This window comes from Mesocricetus auratus, unplaced genomic scaffold, assembly GCF_017639785.1.
Source record: "Mesocricetus auratus isolate SY011 unplaced genomic scaffold, BCM_Maur_2.0 Super-Scaffold_15014, whole genome shotgun sequence".
NCBI lineage: Eukaryota > Metazoa > Chordata > Mammalia > Rodentia > Cricetidae > Mesocricetus > Mesocricetus auratus.
Window position 1 is genome coordinate 887195 of NW_024429186.1, and position 24721 is coordinate 911915.

The window sequence follows — 24721 nt, forward strand, 5'->3', positions numbered from 1 at the left end:
AAAACAAGAGAAGCACTGAGGAAGCAGACTCTCAAAGATCCCCACCATTGAGCTATAGGCTTTAAAAAGATACGGGACAGATTTACAATATTGAAATTAGGGGGGAAGTGTCTTTTAAGTAACAGAATAAACGTTGAGTAAAGCAACGGCTAAGATTTGGAAGAAGGTAATGGTAATGGCCCACAACTCTACTAAGTTTCAACTCTCAGAACACTACTCAAGCACTGAGGATATACAGAATTTGGCTTGCATGCACAAGGTCCTGGATTCTATCTCCGGCAACACACACACGCTCTCTCTCTCTCTCTCTCTCTCTCTCTCTCTCTCTCTCTCTCTCTCTCTCTCTCTCTCTCATTCTCTCTCCTAAATACTGACTCAAGTAATTAAATGGTTTTAAAATTGGAGTGTCCACTACCCCCCATGAAGGGCTTCACCCTCCCTGGGGAAAGGAGTGGGGTTTGGGGGGGGTTAGTGGGAGGGTGTGGGAGGAGGGGAGGGAGAGGGAGAGGGACCTGGGATTGACATGTGAAGCAACCTTATTTCTAATTTAAATTTAAAATTTAAAAAGGCATTTAAAAAATGGGGTGTCCACTAGTGATAGCCCAAAATTACTTGGTATGTTTCCATATATTGGCAGAAGTCTTATGACATTAACCAAGACAAAATTAAAGCATTTGTCAAATGATTTCACAAACCCAGAATAGCCAGAACTAACCAGAGAAACGGGAATCCCAACATTCAGTCCTACTCTGAACTTGAACAATACTCCATCTTTTTTTTCTCTTTGGCAAAGATTATCATCTTCATTTAAAAACAGAACACAAAAGTGTAGTCAGATAAGATTTAACCCTCCTTTCTCTACATTAACTTTTGTTAGGGTAGACTATTGAACCAAAGATTAAAGGTGTTTTCCTTGACTCAACTCCAACAAATGTTTCTGAAATGAGTCCCATTTTAGTGCAGCATACAAATATAATAGCTCACTCCCTAGGTGGAGTGCCATGACAGGCATCAGAGTGTATGACACACATTGATGTTTGCTGTTGTTTTTCTTTCGGTTTGGTTTTTCAACACAGCATTTCTCTATGTAGCCCTAGCTGTCCAGGAACTCATATAAACAAGGTTGGCCTCACACTCACGGTGATTAGGCTGCCTCTGACTCCCAAGTGTTGGAATTAAAGGCTGAGAAATGTATTTTGTTTAAAGATTTATTTATCACATATACAGTGTTCTGCCTACATGCCAGAAGAGGGCACCAGATTGAATTGTAGATGGTTGTGAGCCACTATGTGGTTGCTGGGAATTGAACTCAGGACCCCTGGAAGAGCAGTCAGTGCTCTTAACCTCTGAGCCATCTCTCCAGCCCCAAGAAATGTATTTTTTAAGAGAAGATCCACAGCCTACATCAGCATCCCAAAAAGAATTTGTTAATTCGAGTAATAAATAGAAAAATTTAAAAACCAATGACTCTATAATTCAGAATTTATAGGTAAGAGTTTTAAACTTTGATCAACTAGTAAAGTCTAACAAGCATTACCTTTGCTTTTGAAAGTTGCTTAATAAGGATTTTTTACATTTATTCACTTATTGGGGGAGCACACATGTGCCACAGTGCGCAGTGAGGTCAAAGAGCAACTTGTGGGAATTTGTTCTAGCCACCGTGTGAGTTCTGGGAATCAAACTCAGGTCATCAGGCTTGGTGACAGGAGCTCTTACCCATAAGTTGAATTTTAAAAAGATAATTCTTGCTGGTTGTTGGGGGTGCCCACTTTTAATCCCAGCACTTGGGAGGCAGAGACAGGTGGATCTGTGTGGGTTCAAAGTCAGGAAGATAATTCTTTTCTCAACTTTTATTCTCTTCAGTGTTGGGAATATATGTGCCGTTAAAACAGGAAAAATATGCCACTTTCTTAAAAGTCTAGTGAATAGCATTACTGAGATCCTGGTTTTTGAAAGACAGAGAATATGAAATAATCAGTAACTATAAGGACAAACTAATCTTCATTCTCCTAATAGTTTTAAACAAAAGTAGATACTGAATTCTGAGTAAATCTGTATACCCAGAGACTAAAGCTTATACTGTTTTAATATACTTTAAAGCACTGTGAGATGATGAAGATGTAATTCCTAGAAAAATTTAAATAGTTAATTGTAGTGACATAAGGTCAGGATAATGGTGGGGGGGGTTATTTACTTTTCAAACACATTTTATTTTCCCTGAAGCAAGAACACAAGGACAGTTTCAGTTTTCTTTTATGATTCTATGTTCTGAAATTATGACTGACTCACTCATCATCACCATACTCAGACTTACTTTTAATAATTTAAATGAACTACTGAACACAAGGAGGCGCTCAGTATTTGTTGACTGAAAGTTTTGTTTCTAAACAGAAACAAACGTAGCATCTAAGACATCATTATATATGAGGTCACTGGCAGTGGGTCCAGGATCTAACACTAATGCACAAACTGATTTAGTGGAGCCCATCCTATATGAAGAGATACCTTGCCCAGCCTAGACACAGGGGTGTGGAGGTGGAGAGGTGCCTTGGTCCTACCTCAAGATAATAGGACAGACTTGGTAGACTTCCTAGGGGAGGTCTTACCTTCTCAGAGGAGCAGATGGGAGAGAGGGGGCAGTGGAAGGAGAGGAGGGAGGGGGAACTGGGATTGGAATGTAAAAAATAAATTTAAAAAAATCATTATAAGTTGGGTGTGGTAGCACACTCCTGTAATCCAATATGTGAATGCTGAGGCAAGAGGATTGAGCACAAGGCCAAACTGGGACTCAGGGAGAGAGGGAAGGAGGGAGGGAGGGAGGGAGGAAGGAAGGAAGATGTGGTAGTGTGCATGCCTTTAGTTTCAGCATTCAGGAAGCAGAGGCAGGCAGATCTTTGTGAGTTCCAAGCTAACTTGGTCTACATAGTTCCGGAGCCCTGTCTCTCTGCACATGTCCCCCACAAAAAAAAAAAAAAAAGAAGGAAAGAAATAAAGAAAGACAGTGAGGATGGGATGGGAAAAAGAGAGGGGGAGAGAGAGAGAATGAGAGAGAGAGACAGAGACAGACAGAGAGAGAATGAGAGAGAGAATGAGAGAGAGAGACAGAGAGAGAGAGAGACAGAGAGAGAGAGAGACAGAGAAAGAGAGACAGAGACAGAGACAGAGACAGAGAGCACAAGCAAGAACCAGTCTCTGCTCCCTCTGAGGCCATATTCAAGAAACATCTATGCCTAATGAACTCACCAACTTCTGTTTCCTTCTCTCAAAGCAAAGAGTTAAGAGTCTTAGCCAGGCTGTGGTGGCTCACACCTAAGTCCCAGCACTCAGGAGTTAGAGTCAGACAGATCACTCAGTTCAAGGTCAGCCTGGTCTACAGAGTGAGTTCCAGGACAACCAGGGTTGCACAGAGAAACCCTGTGCGGGGAGAGACAGAGACACGGAGAGACAGAGACATAGAGAGACAGAGACACAGACACACACACACACACACACACACACACACACACACAAAGACATAGTAGAAAAGAAAAAAATCAGGAATCCTTCCTCAACTACAGGTCAGTTTCAGCTAGCCTAGAATACAAAGACCTTCTCAAAACAAAGAAGAAAGAGGTAAGAGGGAATGGTTTCTTCCTTATTAAAGCAACGTGTGTGTGTGTGTGTGTGTGTGTGTGTGTGTGTGTGTGTGTGTGTAAGAGAGAGAGGGGGAGGGAGACAGAGACAGAGAGAAATTCAATGATGGTGTGACTTAAGGCTAATTCAGCTGCTGTTTCTTGGAGTATGAACTGCTTTGTCCTCCTTGGGAGAGTAATGTGATCATTTCTACCTAGGGACTTTATAATGTTCTTATTCTGAAGTAATATGTACTTCTCTAGAGTACTAAAGAACATGTCAGAAGTGTAAATATCAGAGTCAGGGATATATCTGGTAGAGAATCTGCCTAAAACACATATCTATATAAACAATAACAATTAAAGAGGCCAGGAAATTGAGGAGTGTGGCCGAGGAATGGGGGTAGACATGGGAACAGTTAACAAGATGGGGTGCTATAATTTTATTTTAAAAATTAGTTTTTAAAAAGAAAAATAGAAAACCAAGGCTTTCATTAAACTTTTATTTTTAAAAAACCTACTGAACAACTTTAGTATAAATATGATAAAAATTTTGTGGGAGGTACAATTTTTTGAATATTTGCTATTAGCCTGAAATTCAAATTTAACTGGTTATCTAGTATTTTTACCTGACAAGTATAGTTATAGGAAAGGATATTCTAAGTAAAATATATTTTCTTTCTTGCCATAATCTTAAACAAGACAAAAATGCATGCATTTTTTAAATGTAAGAGACATGTCTGTACTAAGAGAGACATAGACAGACAGACATACAGAAAGACAGACAGAAAAGAGGGACCCTGACAAACTCAATTTCCAAAACAAACAGAAACTTAAGCCAGAAACTTAAGTCAGAAAATAAGGAGAGAAATAATGAAAAAAATTATTTGTATTTTAAATTATTATCTTAAGGAAAGTAAGAAAGTCATTTCAAAGTATAAAAAATTTAAAGTATAGATTATAAATAGAATGCTACTAAAAATGTACATTTAATCATTTGAAGTGTGACCATAGCTGAGTGGTAAGTTGCACATGTCTTTAATTCCAACACTGGAGAGGTAGAGGTGGGTAGATCTCTGAGTTCAAGGCCATCCTGGTCTATATACAGAGTGAGATCCAGGACATCCAGAAACCCTATTCTCAAAGAAAAAAAGAGAAAGGAAAGAAAGAAGGAAGGAAGGGAGAGAGGAAGGAAAGGAAGGAGGGAGGAGACTGACAGATTATTTTTAACCTGGTTGTCCACACATGAAATAAAAACATAGACTTAAACTAGATATATTTTCTTTAAATTTTTGATTAAGGCAATGAGGAAGAGAAACCACAGGAATTCTGTATACTACCTAAGTTCCCATAGCCAATAATTCACCTTTAAGTGCGTTTCCATGCTTTCAGAGTGTAAAATAACTAAAGAAGTCACAGACATAAGGACCATTTCTCTTGCACCAGGAAGCATCTACCACCACCTTTGTGAAAGTGACCCCCCCACACACACAAAACAGGTAGAATTTCAAGAATGGAAAAGCTTCACTAAATCTGTGTTTCATACTAAAACACACAAACACATGTCACTGGCAACACATTTCATTTAATAATTACATACTAAAGAAAGCAAGTCATGCCTCCCATAAAGTATATATAGCAGACAGAAACACAATGATCTGTTCTCAAAATATTTGCTAAGTGGCTCCATTGCTCTCCAGTCATCACTACAATACCTAACTATGATTATTGTCTAAAATACGTCAATACTGAGGACATGAAAAGTATAATGTATGCATGCGTGTGCCTTACCCAAACTTAACTCCCTCAGTTTTAAGTAAAACAGTTATTCTTTGGGAGAAAAAAAAACACACACACACAAAGTACTTCACTTCAAAGTATAAAGGTTAGTAAACTGTAACCCAGTAAAACTCATTTAAAGTTGAGGGGAGACGTTATGCTGTAAAGACTATTTTCCCCCAGAGTTCACATATCTAACAAAAGTTAGAGTATATATAATTCAACAATCTTATTAAAATGTCACTAAATCAATGAAAATATCTTTTAAATGCATTTCCACCAACCACAAAGTTCCTTCCCTTACAAAGGCCATTGTTGGCTAAATTGAATGGGGAATGAACCTGCTTAGGGAAGGGGAGGGGGGGCTGAAATAAGGGATAGGTATGCAAGGGAAACAAAGGACTGATCAACATACAAGCAAGGATACAGCTTCCTGAAGGGATGGGAAACTTGATGACAGGGTCCCTTTGCAATTAGGGGCGTTAAATGGGGTGCAAAATTGGGCAATACAAATCCTTTGCTTTCAGTTGAACTAGACAATTACTTGAACTCTGGTAAGGGGGAGACCATCTACTTTCTGTCTTCTGTTTCAGGATTTAAAAATGGAGTGGCCAAAAAAACTTGAAAGCTAGAAGGATTGGTTCCCCCCACAGACATAAAAATAACCCAAGGTGAATTAGATGAAAATTTCTAGCATTCACACAGAGTTCAGGGTGAAGTGAACGTAATGTAAATCAACTCATTGTTTTGGGCCCTTTCAAATGGGTTGCCAAGAGGGGAGCGAAAACTTGATAAGCAGGCTCCAATTTCTGTGTGTTGATTTAGAAATCTTGAAGCTTGTGGGAGTTCAATTCACTTAAGGGAAGAAACTTAAAGAGGGGAAACTGCACTGGTGCAAATGAAGAACAAGGAATTTCCATAATAATAATAATAATATAAAAAAGCAATAAAGACTTCATCGTGCTTTAAATGACAAATCTAGAGTTCCTTTATTTTTAGGTTCAGGGGCTGATTTCCTCTTGATATTAAATAGCCATGCTACATATACAGTGTCCAGACTGTTGACAGTTCTTAATAAGCTTGGCAGAAGATTAAATGTAAATTAGAATCTCAAAGATTTAGTCCTCCTCAACAAACTAGCACAGAGCAGCAGAGGCACTTTTTTCCTTTCAACCTCTAGTGAAGAGCCCATTTCTAAACTGTGTGGGCGCAGATGTAGGTAGGTAGGTTTCACAATACTAGTGATCAGAGCACCTCTTAAAAAAGCCAGCTGCTCCAGGCTTGACTCCTTCTGCAACCAAAAAATAAAACAAACAAAAAACATTAGTTCACTAAAGTCAAGAAAGGGCTAGACCTAAATCTAGGACGTGAGGGCAAACCTCAGGTGGCTCTTCAACCTGGTCATACACGTTTCTTTTTCCAGAACACTACCCAGCTTTTGTCAATGCCATGTGTTTGTCATGGTTTAATCATCAAAACAGTGTTTTTTTTTACCCTCAAAAATACGATCTTGTAAGTATTGTTTCCAATATTTTTTAAAATCACCAAAAAAACTTGAATGTGTGTGTGTGTGTGTGAGAGAGAGAGAGAGAGAGAGAGAGAGAGAGAGAGAGAGAGAGAGAGAGAGAGAACAACAACAACAACAACAAAAAAAAAAACACTGCTTAGCCGAGCAAGTAAGATAAAAGTAGAAATGGCCTGGATTATCGCAGGGGGATTTGAAAGACACTTGTGGCTTACTGGCGAAGCTTCATTTAGCATTGAGCATTCTGTTCCTGGTGACAGCGCAGTGGGAATTCCCACTCCAACAACCCATGAAATGTTACTGCATAATTATTCACCTTCTGAGGCCCATTAGAACTTATCAGCAGAGAAAGAAATTTAATTTAAACTCACCCCTCTGTGCTACAGAATGGCAGGGCCATGAGATCAAAGAACGAAACTCTGTCCTCCAGTGGTTTGCAACACCTAGGCACAATAGGGTGAGAGAACGCGGCATTCCAGTGCTTCCTGGCTTTCCGGACTGAGGAGGATGGGGGGGGAGGATGGAAGGGGGGAGTGGGGGCTGCATCGCCAGCTGGTTTTAGGGAGGAGGGTGGTGCTCAGGAGGGGGACTTGTCAATTATGTTCTAGAGCTGCTGGTGGCCGCATTACTTGCACTGCTGGGGCAAGATTTTTGCTTTCCTTGAGTTGGACACGCTACACACCAAATAATGAACCCCTTTCCTTCCCCCGCTATAAGTGAGGAGTCGGTGGAAATAAGTCTTCTAACTACAGTAGTAATTTCGAGAGCCCGGTCTTTGCACAGGTGTGCATCCCTGAGAGTGATTTCAGAAGAGTTTCCCCGCAAGGCCTCGGTCTGAGGATGCGCCACATCAATACAGATGATAGATGTGAGCCGTCAATTAGCGCCAAATTTGATCCTTGGCCAATCTCAAGGATACAAAGTGGATTCCAGGTAACACGAACGCCCGTTGGCCTAGAGCCTAGAGGAGCCCACGAAAGCCCAAGATGGGAAGAGTTTTTGCTAAATGCCAGCTTTTTTTTCCTGAGGCAGCTTGCACACCGCAGGTACATGCTCTAAATCAGAACCTTTACAGGGCTCTTTCAAAGCCTTTTCAAATATCACCAAGATATGGCACCCAGAGGCCCAAGGAATAGAAGGGGGAGAGCAGGAGAAAGAAAGCAAGAAATGAAGAGGTGGTTGAGTTTTAGGTACCAGGCTTCAAGAAAAGTTTAGTTCTGCTCAAGGTACCATGACTCTACCTTTTTCCACCAAATCTCTTCTCTCCTGGAGGGCTTAAACTGATTCCTAAAGCCAAAAAAACCGCAGCAAAATTTTCTCACTGAGCCAGGCTCTTGGTGGCAGTGAGATTTTTGGGGTGGTGAGTGGGGGGCTGCTGGAGCCCAAGCAAGGTCAGGCTGGAGAGCTGCAGGCCCCGGGCTCTGCAGCGCGGCCTCGGGGCACAGGGTGGCGCTCGCTGTCCGCGCAGAAGGTGCAGGCCGCCGCGGAGCCTTTGTGTGTGCGAAGAGCCTAGAGAGTCCCCGCAGAACGGCCACGGACACCTTAGGCCTCCACTGCTACCCGGGAACAGCCAGCGCCGGTGCAGCTTGGCTGTCGGGGAGCCTCCCCAGGGCGGCTGGGGATCCTTCGGACAAGTTGCCTGCACATGGAAGAGGACAAGCCGAGCCTTGGGTGGCAGAGAAGAGGGCTGGGAACTCCTCCCCGGCTCCCAAGGTTGTTGTCAGAGAACCGCAGAAACTGGTGGCCGGAGGGGACCTCAGCAAAGCACAGACCACTCACTTCTAGTGGGCCTTTAGCAGAATGTAGGAAGCCTGAGCAGCCAGATTGAGAAGTGGACTTCAAACAAGAACCCAAGTGTACTAGCTTTAAAAGATGGCTTTAAAACTAACGTTAAGGGACATATTTGTAACGAACGCATAATGCCTAGGGCTAAGTGACTCCAAGCCTCTCCTCGCTGTCCCCAGGGTTATTGGAGTCTCGACTCTCCTTAGAAACCAAAGCCAATGTAGAAGGCTGCTGCTTCCCTGCTGCCAAGAGGGCCCACAGAAAATTAAATTAAATTAAACGAGCGTCCAGGGACTAAAATTAAATAGACTCCTTCCCTCCCTCCTGAAGCAGCGAATCAAAGTTCAGTTGCCAGGGAGAGTCTACGGGGTGGCCTCTCGCTCTGCCCCAGGAATCAGGGGCTGAGGTCCTGGACACCCAGGGATTACCGGCTTTCCCCTAATCCGGAAGCAGGAAATCAGGGCGCAAGCAAGTTCTGCATCTTAGTTTTTAAATAACAGCAACCATTGTGCTGAGCAAAGCCTTCCGAGGACGGCCGAGGAGAACTGCGGCGTGAATCCGAAGAGTACTAGGACTGCATCACCCTCTTACACAACAGCTCTTCTCCAAATTCAGTCGTAGAATTTAAAGGCTGTTTTGGAGGAGAAACAAGCGGGGTGGGGTTGAGGGGCTAGAGAATCCGAACCTGAAGTTATTTTAGTGATGGGAGGGGGCAGAAATGAAATAGAAATGCCTGTTTGTACCCAAGGATTTTTTTTAAGGCGGAAAAATTTGAATCATACTTTATTCAAAAAATACTGGGATCAAATCGGTACCTCATTTATATGAAAAATGAGTAAAATTTATCTCTACTATCTTAGGCAGTCTGGGTATACTTAAAAATACACTCTTTCCCTGTGTTTTCTGCTTTAATTTAGCAGCCCGCGCTCGTCCTCAGTGAGGTAATCTTCTATAACAAATAAAACATTTATTTTCAATAAAAATTCTCCGTTTAGTAACCTGACCAAAAGATTCGCCGGGGAAACAAAAATGTGAATGGTAGACCGGATCTACTTAAGAAGCTCATTGCCTGCTTCTGGGCTTAGCTGTAGGTTCCCTACCTAAGGAACCCAGTTGAGAAGTTATGCCAAGGCTAAGGGAACCGTGCAGTGGTTTGATGCGTAACATATCTCAGCGGACAGTCCAGCTTTACCAAATCAGCCATATACCTAAGTGAACAAGCTCATCGAAAAAGAACGATGATAAAGAAGCCGGCGGGGGTAAGGGGGGGGGATAGCGAGCAAGGTGGGGTAAATTTAGACTCAAGCTTGGGGAAGGGGTGAGGGAGGAACTAGGAGGGCTGGATAACACCAACCCTTGGGGAGGAGGGCAGTGCCTTCCCAGTCTCGGGAGGATGGGCTGATACACGCAGGCCTGACCTCTGGGTCAACAGCTAGTTTGACTCTACCTTGATCTGCAAGCCCGGAAGCTTGTCCTTTGGTTCAAAGTGACAGCCACTCTGGCTTCATAGCACTGAGTTTCTAGCCATTATCAGACTACACAGAAAAGAATCCCTTTTGTGTTTCATCTTCCTTCCTCCCCAAAGAGATGCGATGTTCAGCCCCCAAAGGGAACTCGACCCACTCTGGGTTAAACTAAGTTAGAAATACTGTTGCATGCCCGGGGGAGGGGGGGACGACAAAACAACTAAAGCCAAGCTACACAGAGGGAAGCCGAAGAAAGTGAAAGTTTGCGCAACTACAAGACCAAAATAAGCCCTACTATCTGCACCCCAAACAATCATCTTCCAGATAATCCACCTCTCAAATCAAATATTCACTCTTAAGACTGTACCAAGCAGCTGTCGGCTTACCTGCCTCTACATTAACTGTAGAACTGGCCTCTCCGCATCCCCCAGCTGCTGCAATTTTCAACAACAACAAAAAAAGAAACACTTAAACTGTGTTCTGCATTATTCCTAGGAAAAAAGTGACAGAAACTATTTTATTTTTCTTAGTAACCACTTCTTAGAGCCACAGTGTCCCAAAATATCAAATTAACTTGTTTATCTACAACCATAAGGGCTTGAGTGTGAGTCTGGACAGCTAGATTGAAGGCTGTTTGCTGATTGGGCACCAACTGTATTATTATGCAACATATTGAACTACAAACCTGATTGCTTTTGCCCAGACTTTATACAGGATTTATAATCCCCTGCATTTTTTTTACTTGACTATGCATTATGAATTTACATAAATTTCAATGAAAATTTTTCAATTCAAGATGAATACCAAGGCTGAACTGAGCGTGAGGAGCATGCAAACAGAAAGAAAGAAGCTAAACTTGTTAGAATCTGAACACACTAACTTTTTATTCAGTTTGATTCAAAATAATATTAATCTAATAGTGAAATAGTTTGATATAACATCAATCAACATTTAAAGTATATTATGTTTCAAAGTATGGCTCAAGGAACACCCATTGCTTAAATGCACTTAAACATAACAAGACAATGTTTTTTTATTGGCATCATTGACACCTTTGAACAATAGCCTCGTAGATAGATTAAGGTTTAACCTTCCTTTTCTTTGGTGGCTGTTTAGAGACTTTTAAAGAACAGATAACTCATTTCAACAGGAATCTACTGATATTTACCTCTGCAGAATCTTTAGCTAAGACACAGAATGACCAAAAAAAAGGAAAAGAAAAAAGAAAAAAAAAAACAAGCTTTTGTTAGGTTGACCTCCTCTGCCTCCAAACAACAGAAGTTATCCCCAAACGATGCTTTTATTTCAGATGTATTGATCTTTCATGTTAAGTCTTGGCCTTTTAAATACTAAATGCAATCAAAGGCCAGCAAGACTGAGAAGGAAGCAGCAACATGAAATTACTTTGAATTGTTTGGTGAATTACTGCATGCTCTAAGAGGTCAATAAATCCTGATGCTATGAGCTAAATCTAATGGTAAATAATTAATTACATCTTAGACACTATAATCTTTATCTTGGTAAATAAAGAAAACACAGCTTTGCCAAATAGACCTTCCATCTACATAATATCTTAAAGGCAAATATTTAAATATTACCACAAAACAGGGTCATATTTTGTTTAAATTAGACATTAAAACTGAAGATAAAATGCAAATGCCCATAGTTTTAAAAGGGGAAAAAATACAAATTAACTGACCTAGTCTTTTATCTGAGTTTATTAATACCATTTAAAATATTACAAATAAATCAATTACATTTCATGCATTTAAAATGCAAGTCTAAAATGTTCCAGAGAAAGGCTTTTCATTTCAATGTGAAATATCCAAATTATTTCAACATTACAATGAATAGTTAGTTTGCAGACTCTGCAAACAACACTTAAATGTAGTGTCAGGAGTGTTTGTCAACAGTTAACAATATCACCTTCAGGAAATACACAAAGGCCAAAGTTAGTCGAGTATCACTTGGACAATTTATTTAATACATGGGTTTGGCAGACCCCGTTATTATGAAGTATAGAAGAACTCTCACTTTAACTACGCCTGAACTGCCAGCAAATGCAAATAAGTACATGCGCCATTAAATTAAATGTCATCCAACATTTATCAAATAGTGTCTTAGTTACAGCTTGATACCTATCTAAATTCATATTCGAGCAAAACTAGGCCCGGAAAGTGCGTGTGTGGCTCTGCACCTCCAGAATCGAGTTCAAAAAAACCTGCAGCTCATCAGAACCTCAGCAATAACTCTTAATATTTTCTTCTGACAAAAAGAAAAAAAATCAAGTTTACTTCAATATATTTTCAAATATTTACCGGAAGTAATGTACAAGAAAAATACTATACAAAATCGTCTCCTGGACAATGTACCTCACACCTCACACCTCACACCGGCGGAGTCATGTTTAAAGGAAAACTAATCTAGAACGATTTTCCAGTTGTACAAACCATTAGGTTCAGATATATTTTACAAAGTTTAATTTTATTTCCTATTTCCCTCTTTTGGCATTTAAGCCACAGCCTCATTTGAAATAAACGATAAGCTTCTTCACTTGAGTTAAAAATCACAAAGAAAAAGAGTTTAATCCTAAAATATTCAATGACTTGCAATAATTTACAGAAATGAGTAGATAAGTTGACTGTTGGACTAACCTAAAGGGGGAGAGAAAAAAAAGATTGGGAGACTATGCTCGGGAATGGTGAAAAACGAGGTAGAAAAGGACAAACACGAAGAGGGTTGATCTGGTCTCACCGGAAAGGGGGGTATTTTTGCATAAGAAAAAGACACCTACCCTCATTCCCACCCCCACCCCATAAGTTACTGCGATCAAAATAACTTTGGGATTAATATTAGCAGTTTGGGAAGAAAGACGTGCTCACAGGCAGAGGAAAATTACCTAAACGGGAAGCTAAGAGGAAGGTTGCTTGTTTATTTTTTTCCTCTCAGTTTTTCAGTTAAAAAAAAAAAAGTCACAAAGATGAAAGAGGGTAGCGGCACTGACTCCCCTTCGCAGACCTCACATCGGTTCACCCGCAGGGCACAAAGAGCTAGGCAGAGGTGAGTGGGGAGAGCTAAATTCTGCTCACCCGGCCAGGGTGCAGCAGGCCTGCGAGCAGGGTAGTGCTCCAAGTGGAACAGCCGCCCGCCCAGGCGGCGCGCTCGGGAGTCCAGGCGGGGGTGCCTTGCCTGACCCCCCGCTTCTCCCTCCCCACAGCTCCTGCTCAAGCCCGTTGAGCACTGCGCGCTCCGCCGCCGCCGCAGAGGCCGGGGGTCCATTAGACACCCCATTAACCCTGTCCTAACTGCAGAGGCTGCTGCCCTCTTAAAGTTCCGAGAACGCGGAGTTGGAGGAGCAGGTTCCTACTAAGCACGGCCTGGCTGTCACCGCGCAGAAGGGAGCTGGGACTCCAGCCACCGAGGCGTGCTTACTTACGGTCCGCATCCCTTTCATAAAGTTAGGAGAGGGGAGCCGGAGAGAGGGGAAACAGGGGAGTGGGGAAGAGAGCGCGAGACAGCGGGCGAGCCGACCCTGGGCCAGGCACACAAGCCCGACGGGACCCAGGTGGGAGGCTGCGCCACAGTCACTCCAGGCCGTTGCGGTGGCCCGGTTCCGGGGTCTGCAGCAGCTCGGGGGAGTGGCAAGGCGGGCTGCCCGCCGCGCTGTGCTCGCTGTCGGTGTCGCTGCCCTTCTTGCCGCCGCTGGAGCCCGCCGAGCCGCCGCCGCCGCTGTGCGTCTTCACGTGCTTGCTCAGGTGGTCACTGCGCATGAAGCGTTTGTTGCACACCGGGCAGGCGAAGCGCTTCTCGCCCGTGTGGGTCCGCAGGTGCCGCTGCAGCTCGTCGGAGCGCGTGAAGCGCTTGCCGCAGAACAGCCAGTTGCACACGAACGGCCGCTCGCCCGTGTGCCAGCGCAGGTGCGCCTTCAGGTGCGACGTCTTGCCGTACACCTTGCCGCAGCCGGGGATGTGGCAGCTGTGCAGCCCCTTGCGCCGCAGGCTCGCCCCCGCCGGACCCAGCCGCTCAGCCTCCTGGCAGTTGGGGCAGTCGCAGGTGGCTCGGCCCGAGTAGCGTCGGGCGGACGAGCGTGGGGACCCCCCCAGGGGCGCCGCGGGCCCAGCGCTCAGCATGGAGCTGCCCGCGCCGGCCAGCGGCGACGGGGCCGAATCCGGGTAGGAGCCGGGCAGTACCGGCTTGAAGCCGTCCATGAGGTGCTGGCCCGCCGGGCTGAGCAGGTGAGATGAGGCGCCACTGCTGAAAGCCGAGTGGCTCAGGCCCGAATAATCCGAGTTGTAGCCTCCGAGTGGCGAGTGCAGCGACGTCTGAAGACCCCCGGCGGCTGGGTGCAGCGAGCCAGGCAGCGCGGCCGCCCCGTTGGGGTTCTGCACGTCGATCCAGCCAGCGCCCACGTCCCACCAGCTGGAGGCGCCCGCGGAGCCCACGTCGCCCGCGGCCCCCAGGCCCGGGTGCGAGGGCTTGAACCACGATTCGTACGGGTGCGCCATGCCCACGCGCGGGTAGATGCCCTGCAGCCCGTCCACCGACGTGTGCACCTTGGAGATGAACACCGGCTGGTGGGAACCGTCCTGCGAGTGCGCCCCGGAGCCGCCGCCGCCTCCCCCGCCGCCGCCGCCGCTGCCCCCGGAGACGCCCGGGGCCTGGAACACAGAGTAATCGTTGGCGAAGGGCGAGCTGGAGGCGGCGGCTGCCGCTGCTGCGGCCGCGGCGGCGGCGCTGCTGGAGGTGAGGGAGAAGGCGCTGGAGCCCGGCGAGCCGCCGCAGCTGAACGAGTCGGACACCAGGGCCGCGGCCGCCGCTGCTGCCGCCGCCGCCGCCGCTGCGGCCGAGGACGAGCCGCCGTTCCGGGAAGCCCCGGACACACCGAAGCTGGAGAGACTGGAACCCACTACGTTGCAGCTGCTGGAGGAGGAGGATGAAGAGCGTTTCCAGGGGTGGAAGCCTTTGCCGAAGGAAGAAGAGCTGTCCGACAGGGAGGAGGGAGACGGGCTGGGGCTGCCGATCTTATTACAGGTAGCAGCGAGCATGGCCAGAGGAGTGGATCCCAACCTCGGTTCTTCCTGAGACCCCGAGCGGAGGAGAGGGGTGGGGGAGGGGTGGCGGGCAAAGGGGCCGGTGGGGGAGGGAGGAAAGAACCGTGCATTAGTCCCCCGGTAGCCTCTAGACGCCCCACTGCTCCCCCATCTCTCGCTGCGGCACGCTGCCACCAACTCACCTGACACCCCCAGCTGCCCCGGCGCCCGGCTGCCTCCTATACTCTACAGGAGGGGACAAGTTTGGCTGCGGGCGTCTGATTCCACGCTAAAGAAGGAGTTTAGCAAGAATTCTCACCTAAGACAACACTCTTGTGTGCACAAAGCCCTAGACGCCTTTTTTTTTTTTTTTTCTCAAGCGAACAGAAAGTCCAGACTGGGGCGGGAGAAGTTTCCTTTGCCGTGCCACCTGGGGAAATCGCTGGACTGCGTTTAAGATCGCTACTCTGCAATCCGGAGAGAGCTTTGAAAATCCTGTTCCGGTCCCCCTCAACCCATCCTTGGTTGCTTCTCCCGGGCCCCAAAGAGGCCGAACTGTAAGGCTTACTCGCTTTTCCAGCCTTTCTTTTAGTTTTCTTTCTTTCTTTCTTTCTTTCTTTCTTTCTTTCTTTCTTTCTTTCTTTCTTTCTTAAGTATATCTATAATGGTAGAAATAAGACGAGTTCAACGTACCTGCAATACAAGGCGGGCTGAGGAGGAAAAAAAAATTAAGGGGAAGGGGAAGAATCCGCAGTATGCCCAGGAGGGGGAAAAACTTATTCGCGTTCCCCCTCGAAACCGTCGAGTGTAGTAGGGGCTACGCGCTGGTCTCCCGGGCAGGGAGCAGCCGGGCGCTGCGAGGTGGCGGGTCTCAATGCCCTAAGAACCTTTCCTGTGCTGAAAAAAAAAGTGGCTCTGCCTCCTCTCCCCCCCCTTTCTTTTTCTCTAAACTCACTTGTATTTAAGGGCGGCGGGGGGGGGGCTCTCAATAGAGAGACTGATAGCCCGTGGCCTGGCCGAGGCGACTTTAACCCCCTCCGATCAGCAATAAAAGGAAACTAATTAAACCAGCGAGAGAAGATCCTGAGACTCACCCCTAGAAGTGAAGTTGCCATCACACAGAAGCGCCCTCCTCCTCCTCTCAGAGGATCTTTTTTATATTGATAAATCAGAGGCAGTGTTTTTTTTTAAGAGGTGTGCAATACAATGATCAGTTCCGCCCATTCCGCCACAATTGTAGCTCCCTCTCCGGCTTTGAAGTGCCGCGGAGGCGCGGCCAACCAATCTGCGGCCTCGCTGGGCCGCGCGGCGCGCGCGCCGTGAGGTCATCGGCGCCGGCGGGGGTGGGTGGGGGGTGGAGGAAGAGGGGGTTAGTGGTGGTGGCGGCGGTGGAGAGTGTCGCAAAGTGTGCGTGTGCGCGCGCGCGCGTGTAAAAAGGTCGCGAGTGTGGCCCACCCCCACCCCTCGGGGGGGAGAGAAATGCGGAGAGCTGGAGGGGGAGCTGGGGCAGGGTCGCAAGGTCCTGGCCCAGTAGGGTCGTGCACACACACACACACACAGGTCGTGCAAACCACCGGGAGATTGTGTGTGTGTGTGTGTGCGTGTGACAAAGGAGTTCAGGGGACAGAGCTGGGGAGTGTGTAAGGTAACTGAGACCCTCTTGCCTAGGGAGCCAGGAGCTCAGTCCCGGGCGGAGAGGGGCACGCGCGAGTGTTAAATGTAGGTGGAGTGAGGGGTGCGCGCCCGTGCGCGCGCGACCGAGAAGGGAAGAAGGGTGTGTGTGCGCGCGTGTGCACGCGCGCGCCAAAGCTGGGGGGTGGGTAGGGGAGCAGGGACAATACAATAAAGTGTGCGTGCACAGGAGATGGACGGCCCGAAGAAACTGACTGCGAAGTTGAGTGAGGCCGGGTAAAAATAAATATTCCCAAGCCCTACTAAAGTTATCCACTTCCTCTGCCTCCTTGAACATAAAATATGGAGTGATTTTTTTTTCTCTGTTTCTCAGCTTCCTGGACTCTGTCAGTATAGCTTTGAAGAAAATCTTGATACCTTCCGTTTTCGGGTGTTTCGGGCAAACAGAAGGATGGAAAGGCTCGGGAGGGAGGTGATGATGTATGTGGAGCATGTGTGTGCCTGCGTCTTCCAGTCAGTACTTTGATCTGGTCACCCCCTCGTCCCTTTCCCGAGGTGGGACTCGGGAGGTGCACGTCCTGGAGGAGGTGTGTTTGTCCCTCGGCGTGCAGTAAAATTACAAAAGGATTAGATGGTGAGGGGAGCAAAAGGGGGTGTGGTTTTTCCCCCATTGGATGAGAAATTGAGGAGCATTTTACCCAATTTAGAAGTTTTCACAGGAAACCCCACTGTGCCTTTCTGACAGAAAAATCAGAGTGACCGAAATCTGTTGGTCTCATTTATGTGGCAATGGAAATGAGCTTTTGACAAAGCTTGGGCTACATTATAGAGGCGTCTGTGAGACGAGCAGACCATCTATGAGTGTGATCGAGTCATCATGTGCATTTCAAACTCGCTGCGTTTTGTAGTCTCTTGTTTCTTGTTTTTATTATTAATTGCCTTCAGAAATACCATTACAATTCTCTGGTCACCACAACTGAACTTCTTGAACCACAAAAAAAAAAAAAAGCCAACATCAGAATAAGGGAACAAATCCAGTCCTTGGAGTCCTATTGAATATTCATGCTTTTTAAAACCAAAGTCATTCCTATTTTGCCCTGTTAGGAAAACTCTCATCAGTCTAATTTTAAGGGGGAATTGATTAAAATGTGAGTACATGACAGAACTTCTCTGTTTTGACTTCAGATCTCTCTCTCTCCTCTCTCATTGCAGCATCTGAAACTGTAAAAAAAAAATTCCTCCTGGGTTTTGCTGATGTCCAAATCAGGCTTCGTCATTTCTGTAAGTTTCACCTGCACTCTTGAGGGTGTTGTTTGTGATGCAGGAGTTTGCATTTCTGAGTCTTTTTTTTTTCTCTCTCACTTGTGCCAGTATTGACTGGACATCATATCTATTGATTAAGGGAGTTAGGGACATCCACATACTTTGAAGTAAGTGTGAAGCAAATTAATGAACTGCTTTCTTTCTCTGAAGGCTGATGCTTACCATAAATGTCGTGTTTCTCCCTGCAAGCCCCTCTGAATGATTTTAGCGTGTTGAGAAGGCGTGACAGGCCAGCCCAGAAGGAGGAAGGGGTGGGGGAAGGAGGGAACTCCGTTTAACAAATAAAAGAGAATTAACTTCATTGCTTTGGTCTCCTTCTGTAATGATATTCATTTTAAGAACCTAATATACAGTTGTTCAAATTTGGGGTTTAACTTTAATCAATACCGTCATTCTCAAAGGTGGCAGGAAGTGCCTTGAAATGAGACTCCTTCCTATGAATAGTTATTTTATCTTTTTATGCTCCTATCTTCTGGAAGGGAAAGAGGCAAGACTATTAAAAAGTTAAATGCTAAAGCATGAGAGTAAACAGAGGTGTTAACTACTGTTTCCTCAAAACTGCCTGGAAATAGAAAAACTCAGCATCACGTGACTGCAATTTTGAGCTACTCAATTTTAAGTAACTCTAAGATAAACTTCATTTGTATAAATGCATTTTAGAATCACATGTCATTCTTCCTATGACAATGAGTCACAATGTTGGTGTGAATTTAGTGAAAATACTAGATTCTTCAATTTGCATGATGCTTGCTTTCAGCTTTGGAGGCTTGTAAAGGTTTCTATGTGCAGTTTTCATTAGAAATATATATCAGTTTGTCACTAATGTGTCATATACATGCATACATTTATATACATCAAAATTTACACATTTTGCTTACATTTATCGAAGTGAGGGGTTTGTCAAGGGCTTCTTTCTCCTTTGACTTCCTTTCTCCCCCTCCCTCATGAAGTGGTTAGTGTTTGTACCATGAGGCTATGGAACAGCAAAGTTAAAACACTCACAGCCTTGCTTCTACTTTAAATGAAACTAGTCTTTATGGCACCCACCACCACCACACTTTGGAGAAGTAACCCAGCACACTTGAATCCTGTACCATGGAAGAGAACTGTATGTAGTCCATGACAGATACAGACAGCCTGTTTGAGCCATTGAGGGCAGAGTTCAGTTCACCTGTTTTGATATTGATCATTGCTTTGCAGTATTGTTCCGTAATAATTGAGATGTTTAAAGAAAAGGAGGTAGAAATACAGGAAGTTCAGGTTTCCAGGCACCAATTAAAAGTTTCCCCACCCAATAAGAAGTTTAACATGCTGGAAAGGAACAGGGGTAGACAGTGTGCTGTTTTCTTGCAAACCTGTGGGATCCACCATCAATAAAGCTAAATCTATTAGCATTCTGTATGCATCTGCAGCATAAATTTCATTTGAATTTCAAATTTAATAAACCAGGAGGTTTTTAATCATCCCTGGTTTTATTTGTTTGATATTAACATGCTTATTGACCGGGTCTGGTGACCAGTTTGATCATTACAGGACAGCAAAAAGTTAATTAAAACGACCACAGCCCCTTAATCATATCATCTGTCTCATCCATGTCGCTCTCTTTATTACAGGTGATGATGGATAGTCTCCCAGATTAATTTCTCTGTTTCTTCGATTTGGACAACAGCTTTTGGGACCTAATTTACATCCTGGGAACTACTTACTCAAGTATATCTAACACCTTGCAGCTACAGTATATATCATCATCTCTTTAGATGGAGCAGAGAAAGGAGAAATGTAGACTTTTTTTTTTGGTTGGTGGTGATGAAGGTTTGGGGTGAGTGTGTGTGTGTGTGTGTGTGTGTGTGTGTGTGTGTGTGTGTTTCTCTTTGCAGGCGGGGTTGAAGAATCTCTAGCGACCAAAGAAACCAGGTCCTAAAAGCAAATCAGGGTGATTTGATCCCTACATTCTCTTTCCGGAGAGCAGGGAGTGAGATATGCCTCTGCTTCTTAGTTAATAAATTAAAATGCGTAGATTCCGAGACAAGTTAATAAAGGCATTTGAAACCACTGAATACAAATGGAGATTTATAGTTTAAAAAAATATCAAAGTTATCCATGCTTTCAACTGTACGGCAGCACATTTACAACAAATATAGTTTTGAATACAAGTATGGTCTACCTATACAAGGATAAAGTGGGGGAAGAGAGGGGGCAAGAATAGGGAAAGCCTGGTGGATGAAGGCACGGTAACTGCGCGCGTACCTCTGCAGGGTACGGATAAAACAGCTGCAGGCGTCTGGATAGCCAGAGACTTGGCGGCGGCGAGTGCCCAGCTCTGCTAGCTGACCCGCGGGTGTCCTCCGCGAGCGAGCCAGGGAGCGCGGTGCCAGCGGCGCGACCCTGGCAGGCAAGATAAGAAGGGACAGCCTCGCCCTTTCCCCACTGTGGGCACCCAGGGCAGGAACGCGTAGATAAAGCGTGAAGCCGGGCGAGCGCCGCTGGCGGCCACGGGATGAGAGGGTTGAACCAGGTGGGAGTAGGTGGGGGCTGCTGGGAATTCTGTGGTCAAAGTTTCTTTCCTGTTGAAAAGAAAAGCCCGGCCAGGATTGGACCTGTGGATTCCCGAGTGCCCCCTCCACGGCCCATCCCTGCTTTCGGGTGGTTCTACTTAAGAACTTGCCTGACATTTCCTGGGAAGGGACGTAATAAAAGCCCCTCGCTGGTGGCAGATTGTTGAGCCGTGGGTGGGAAGGGATCAGTCGGCTGGAGCTGAGAGAGGGCTGTATTTTCCTGATTGGAAAATGGGAACTTCCACGCTGAACAATAGCCCCTATTAGCGAGGTTATTCGGTTTCAACTGTCCGGCCACATTTACAGCCGGGTCCCTACTTTCCTGGCATCGCTTAATTGGATGCATTTGTTGGCCACAGCGAAGCCGCCATGACTCTTGAGCTACTGTCCCCGGGGACTCTCGCAAAGCATTATTTCTTGAATAAATGAGAGTATTTTCTTTTTCTCTTTGCCTCTGTCTGAATCGATTCGATATATTCTTCCATTTCTCCTTAATATTTATTGGTTTTCTTCTCTGTCATTTTTAAAGCATTCAAAGTTAGGATCACTTCATAATTAAAAGATGTTTACCGGTTTAACCTAGGGTATTATGAGCTTTGATTTCCTTTAACTGGGTAATTCAAATTGCATACAGTCTGCAGAGAGGGACTTGCCCCCATGCATCAAACAGTCGTCTTAACAAGATAGTTAGGTAGAGAGAGAGAGAGAGAGAGAGAGAGAGAGAGAGAGAGAGAGAGAGAGAGAGAAGAGAGAGAGAGATTGGTTTACAAAGAATCATACCCCCAAATTTCCACTATATGTGTATAGCGTATTTAAATAAAGAAAAAGCACATTTCCCATTTACTATCCCCATGCAATACTCATGTCTTCACAGCAGGTTGATGTGGCCTTGCTCTAGCTCTGCAGGCAGACATATATTCTATGGTTTATTTCTGATTCATCTTTCCCAGCCCATAGGTGAAACTGATAATCAGTTTCACAGCATTCCATACTTCTTCATCATGTAAATGAAGGAAACACTTGTAAGGAAAAGGGCTTGCTTGCTTGCATGGCATGGTGTTGCTGTTCTTGTGCAGACTTGGTGTATTAAAAAAAAAAACAACCAAACAAACAGCAGCTTAAACATTCAGATGAGTGTGTCTGATTTTTTTTTCTGAAATAGATTTGTTTGGGCTGTTTTCTCTTTTGATATTATATATTACTTTCTCACAGCTAACATGCAGAGTTAAAAACTACTAAATCCTTATCCTGAACACTATTGATTTCTTTTCATTCTGTTCTGTTCCTGGGAGAAGCAATGCTCCCAGCTCACCCTGCTGCCTTCTCCTCCAGACGGTTGACAATTGCAATCGCAGTTTCGGGAAGATAAATGTTACTTTGGGAATTGTGTCTAATTACAAATAATCTAGGAGCCGCTCTGGGTCTCTGGGCTTTACCACACATGTGCTCAGATCAGAGCACACGGTTCGAAAATGGGGATGTTTGCGACAGGGGTTACAGTTCCCTTTCTAAAACCATGGAGCAACCTAGAATGCTTTTCCTTGGGCTTCATCATCAGGACCCAAGAGATGGCACAGATCAAAACAACACCATCAAAAAAAAGTGTGGGGGTCCCAAAATACTTAAAAGCCCGAGGAAGAAAATGTTCACTAGAGTTTACTTTTGGTTTAATTTTCTTAATTTGAGTTCTTAAGATCCTTTGCACAAATCCATTTCTATAGGGAGCATTTTTTTTTTGCACTCGCATATGTAGATGTTCTTCACGGGTTATTTTTCTGCAGGAAATTCTGTGCCTTTCCGATGAAATCATTCAATGGTTATATTTTACAGTTCCTCCTGTAGCTGTTGCTGTGTGTGTGTGTGTGTGTGTGTGTGTGTGTGTGTGCATATGTGATCTTTTGCTTATATGGCAGTCAATTAGTGCTGTTGTGTGTGTGTGTGTGTGTGTGTTCTTGCTTTTTTCTAATAGTCTTATTAACAAGAAAAAAGGTGGTGAACAGGTTATTCTCTTAACCTGACCTGGCTGTAAGAGTAAGATGAGCAGCACTGAGCAGATGTCCCCATTTAAACCGTTCTTTTCCCACATGCCTGCTGGATATTGCCGGCGCGCAGGAAGCTCGCTTCAAACCTGGCCCATTTCAGGCCATAATGGCCACGTTATTTCGGCCCAGTGAACACGAACAAAATCGCGTGCTTTAGAATCATTCGACTCTGAGTCCAGGAAAAGCAGGGGGTGTGGTGGCAGTGGGGGTGGCTACGGAGGGGTGGGGGTGATTTCATCTCGGATCGCAGGAAGAGAACTTGCTCAAAAGAATTTTTCCCCAGCAAATATAGTATAATTTACAGCGCAACTTAATAATCCGAAGGGCAATGCAAAAGCCCTTTGCGTTGTAAACCGCTTCTAATTACCTGCCAGAGCAATTAGCTGACTATCACGAAGAAATTAGATCGCTCAATGTAGCATAAATAATGCGAATAATTTTGTAAGAAGAATGGAAAGCGAGACCTGGTGTTTCTTTATAAGGAAATAACACCTCGTACTGTACGAGCCCTCCATGAACACATATTAATGTCTAGGCATGCATGGCAATGAGTCCAGGCAGGAGCCCTCTGGCTGCGGTTCAGCACTTTTTCCGTTTACGTATGCGGGGTGAAAGTCGGCTTCCAGGCGTTCGATCTCCAGCCTTCCAGCTCACAGTAATTAACACATAGCGACTTCAATGGGAAAACCTGTTTTCCAGATGATTTTTACAATGCAGCTTTATGTCTCATTTGGCAGTTTAAATAGCTGGAGTTGTTTTCTGGCTTCATCTCCACTATCATCTGTTGAGCATATTTTGCTTAGAATATTGAATCCCAACCAAAACTTGGGCACAGGCTTGTATTGACTTTTATTTTCTCAAGTGGGGATATCAGAAGCCACTCTAAAGGACATAAGAGCCAAGGGTTCTTGTGAGGAGGTGCTAGTGTTTGGCTTGCTTGTGTATGAAGGATATTGATATGTTTGCTTGTGGCCTTCTCCTGGACTTCTTACTAAAATCTACCCTCATTAGATCTCAAATCTAGCTTGTTTCTCTCAGTGGCTCCTATGCACGTAGAGGGTCCAGATGTGTGAGTTCACAGGTTTCTCAGTAAAATAAGCCAAGAGGAAAACGGAAAACCCGATTTTGGAGGAAGGCTGACAGTGCAGTGAAGGAGTCTGAAAACACCATCAAGCTCTTCGAAATGTACCAGGTCTGTAAACGACAAATGAGACCACAGCTTCAGAAGCTATTCAGGAAGAGTGTTGTGCTAGTCTCTCTGCTACAGGGAGTTGCTTTCAACTGAATGGCTTTCAGGTGCCTTCAAGGGAAGGGACTCAAGAGCCCACCCTTTCCCTGGTTAGCCAGGTGGTTCTCAACTATGAGTTAAATTGGATCCCCTAGGAGAACTGGGTGTCTGCGCTGGTTGGTCCTAAGCGCCTGAAACTGCAGCAGTTTTGCTGGGTGCCTTGTGTCCTGCCCCCAAGACTAGGCTGGGCACTCTCTTTCCCCCATCTCCAGCTCATCTCTTCTCTATGGAAGTGTTGGCACAAGTCATTCTCTAAGGATCTTTTAAGTCTTTGGTCAGTGAGTTCTGCAGCACTTAGAAATGTTATTGGCCCAAAGAGCCACACACTCACCATATTTTCCTCCTCCTAAGTAAACAACAGTTTTGCTTATGAATGAGATCTAGGTGGAAACTGCAGGAATCCAAGCGATTATTCCCATCAGTTCTGTCCTGCCTGCAGAAAGGGCTACTTTTGTTTGATGTCTATGTGGTCACCTCTTCAGAGAGGCATTAGGCAACTTAGGCTCTTTCCTACCTGAATTTAGAATTCGTGGGCTGAGGGCCAGGCAGCAGGGTATATACCTACACAGAGACCCATTTTGTAGCAACCTCCTCTACTTTAAAAGATCCTGGGGTTTTTTGTTTGTTTGTTTTATTTATTTATTTAATCCACACAAATCAGGGTTCAAGGGCACTGGACTCCACA

General features: G+C 45.1%; 1 protein-coding gene and 1 long non-coding RNA gene across 7 annotated transcripts; one reads left to right on the forward strand and one right to left on the reverse strand.

Moving 5' to 3' along the window:
* Nucleotides 1-11025: 11025 nt before the first annotated feature.
* On the reverse strand, nt 11026-16480 carry Sp8 (Sp8 transcription factor). 3 transcript variants are annotated; one of them, XM_005084464.3, is made up of 2 exons: nt 16291-16480; nt 11026-15244 (listed from the first exon to the last, which is right to left on the reverse strand). In XM_005084464.3, the coding sequence occupies exons 1-2, from the start codon at nt 16309-16311 to the stop codon at nt 13751-13753; spliced, it is 1515 nt and encodes a 504-aa protein (XP_005084521.1). In that variant the 5' UTR covers nt 16312-16480; the 3' UTR covers nt 11026-13750. The 3 variants fall into 3 exon arrangements, with proteins under 3 accessions (XP_005084521.1, XP_040598244.1, XP_040598245.1); XM_040742310.1 differs by lacking the exon at nt 16291-16480 and adding an exon at nt 15890-16280; XM_040742311.1 differs by lacking the exon at nt 16291-16480 and adding an exon at nt 15400-15534.
* Nucleotides 15619-21284, forward strand: LOC121139185. 4 transcript variants are annotated; one of them, XR_005876033.1, is made up of 4 exons: nt 15619-15753; nt 17202-17308; nt 18041-18109; nt 19765-21284. It is a non-coding gene; the product is annotated as an uncharacterized LOC121139185 (long non-coding RNA). The 4 variants fall into 4 exon arrangements; XR_005876031.1 differs by having other exon boundaries at nt 18041-21284; XR_005876030.1 differs by lacking the exon at nt 17202-17308 and having other exon boundaries at nt 15620-15753; nt 19765-21149.
* Nucleotides 21285-24721: the final 3437 nt, after the last annotated feature.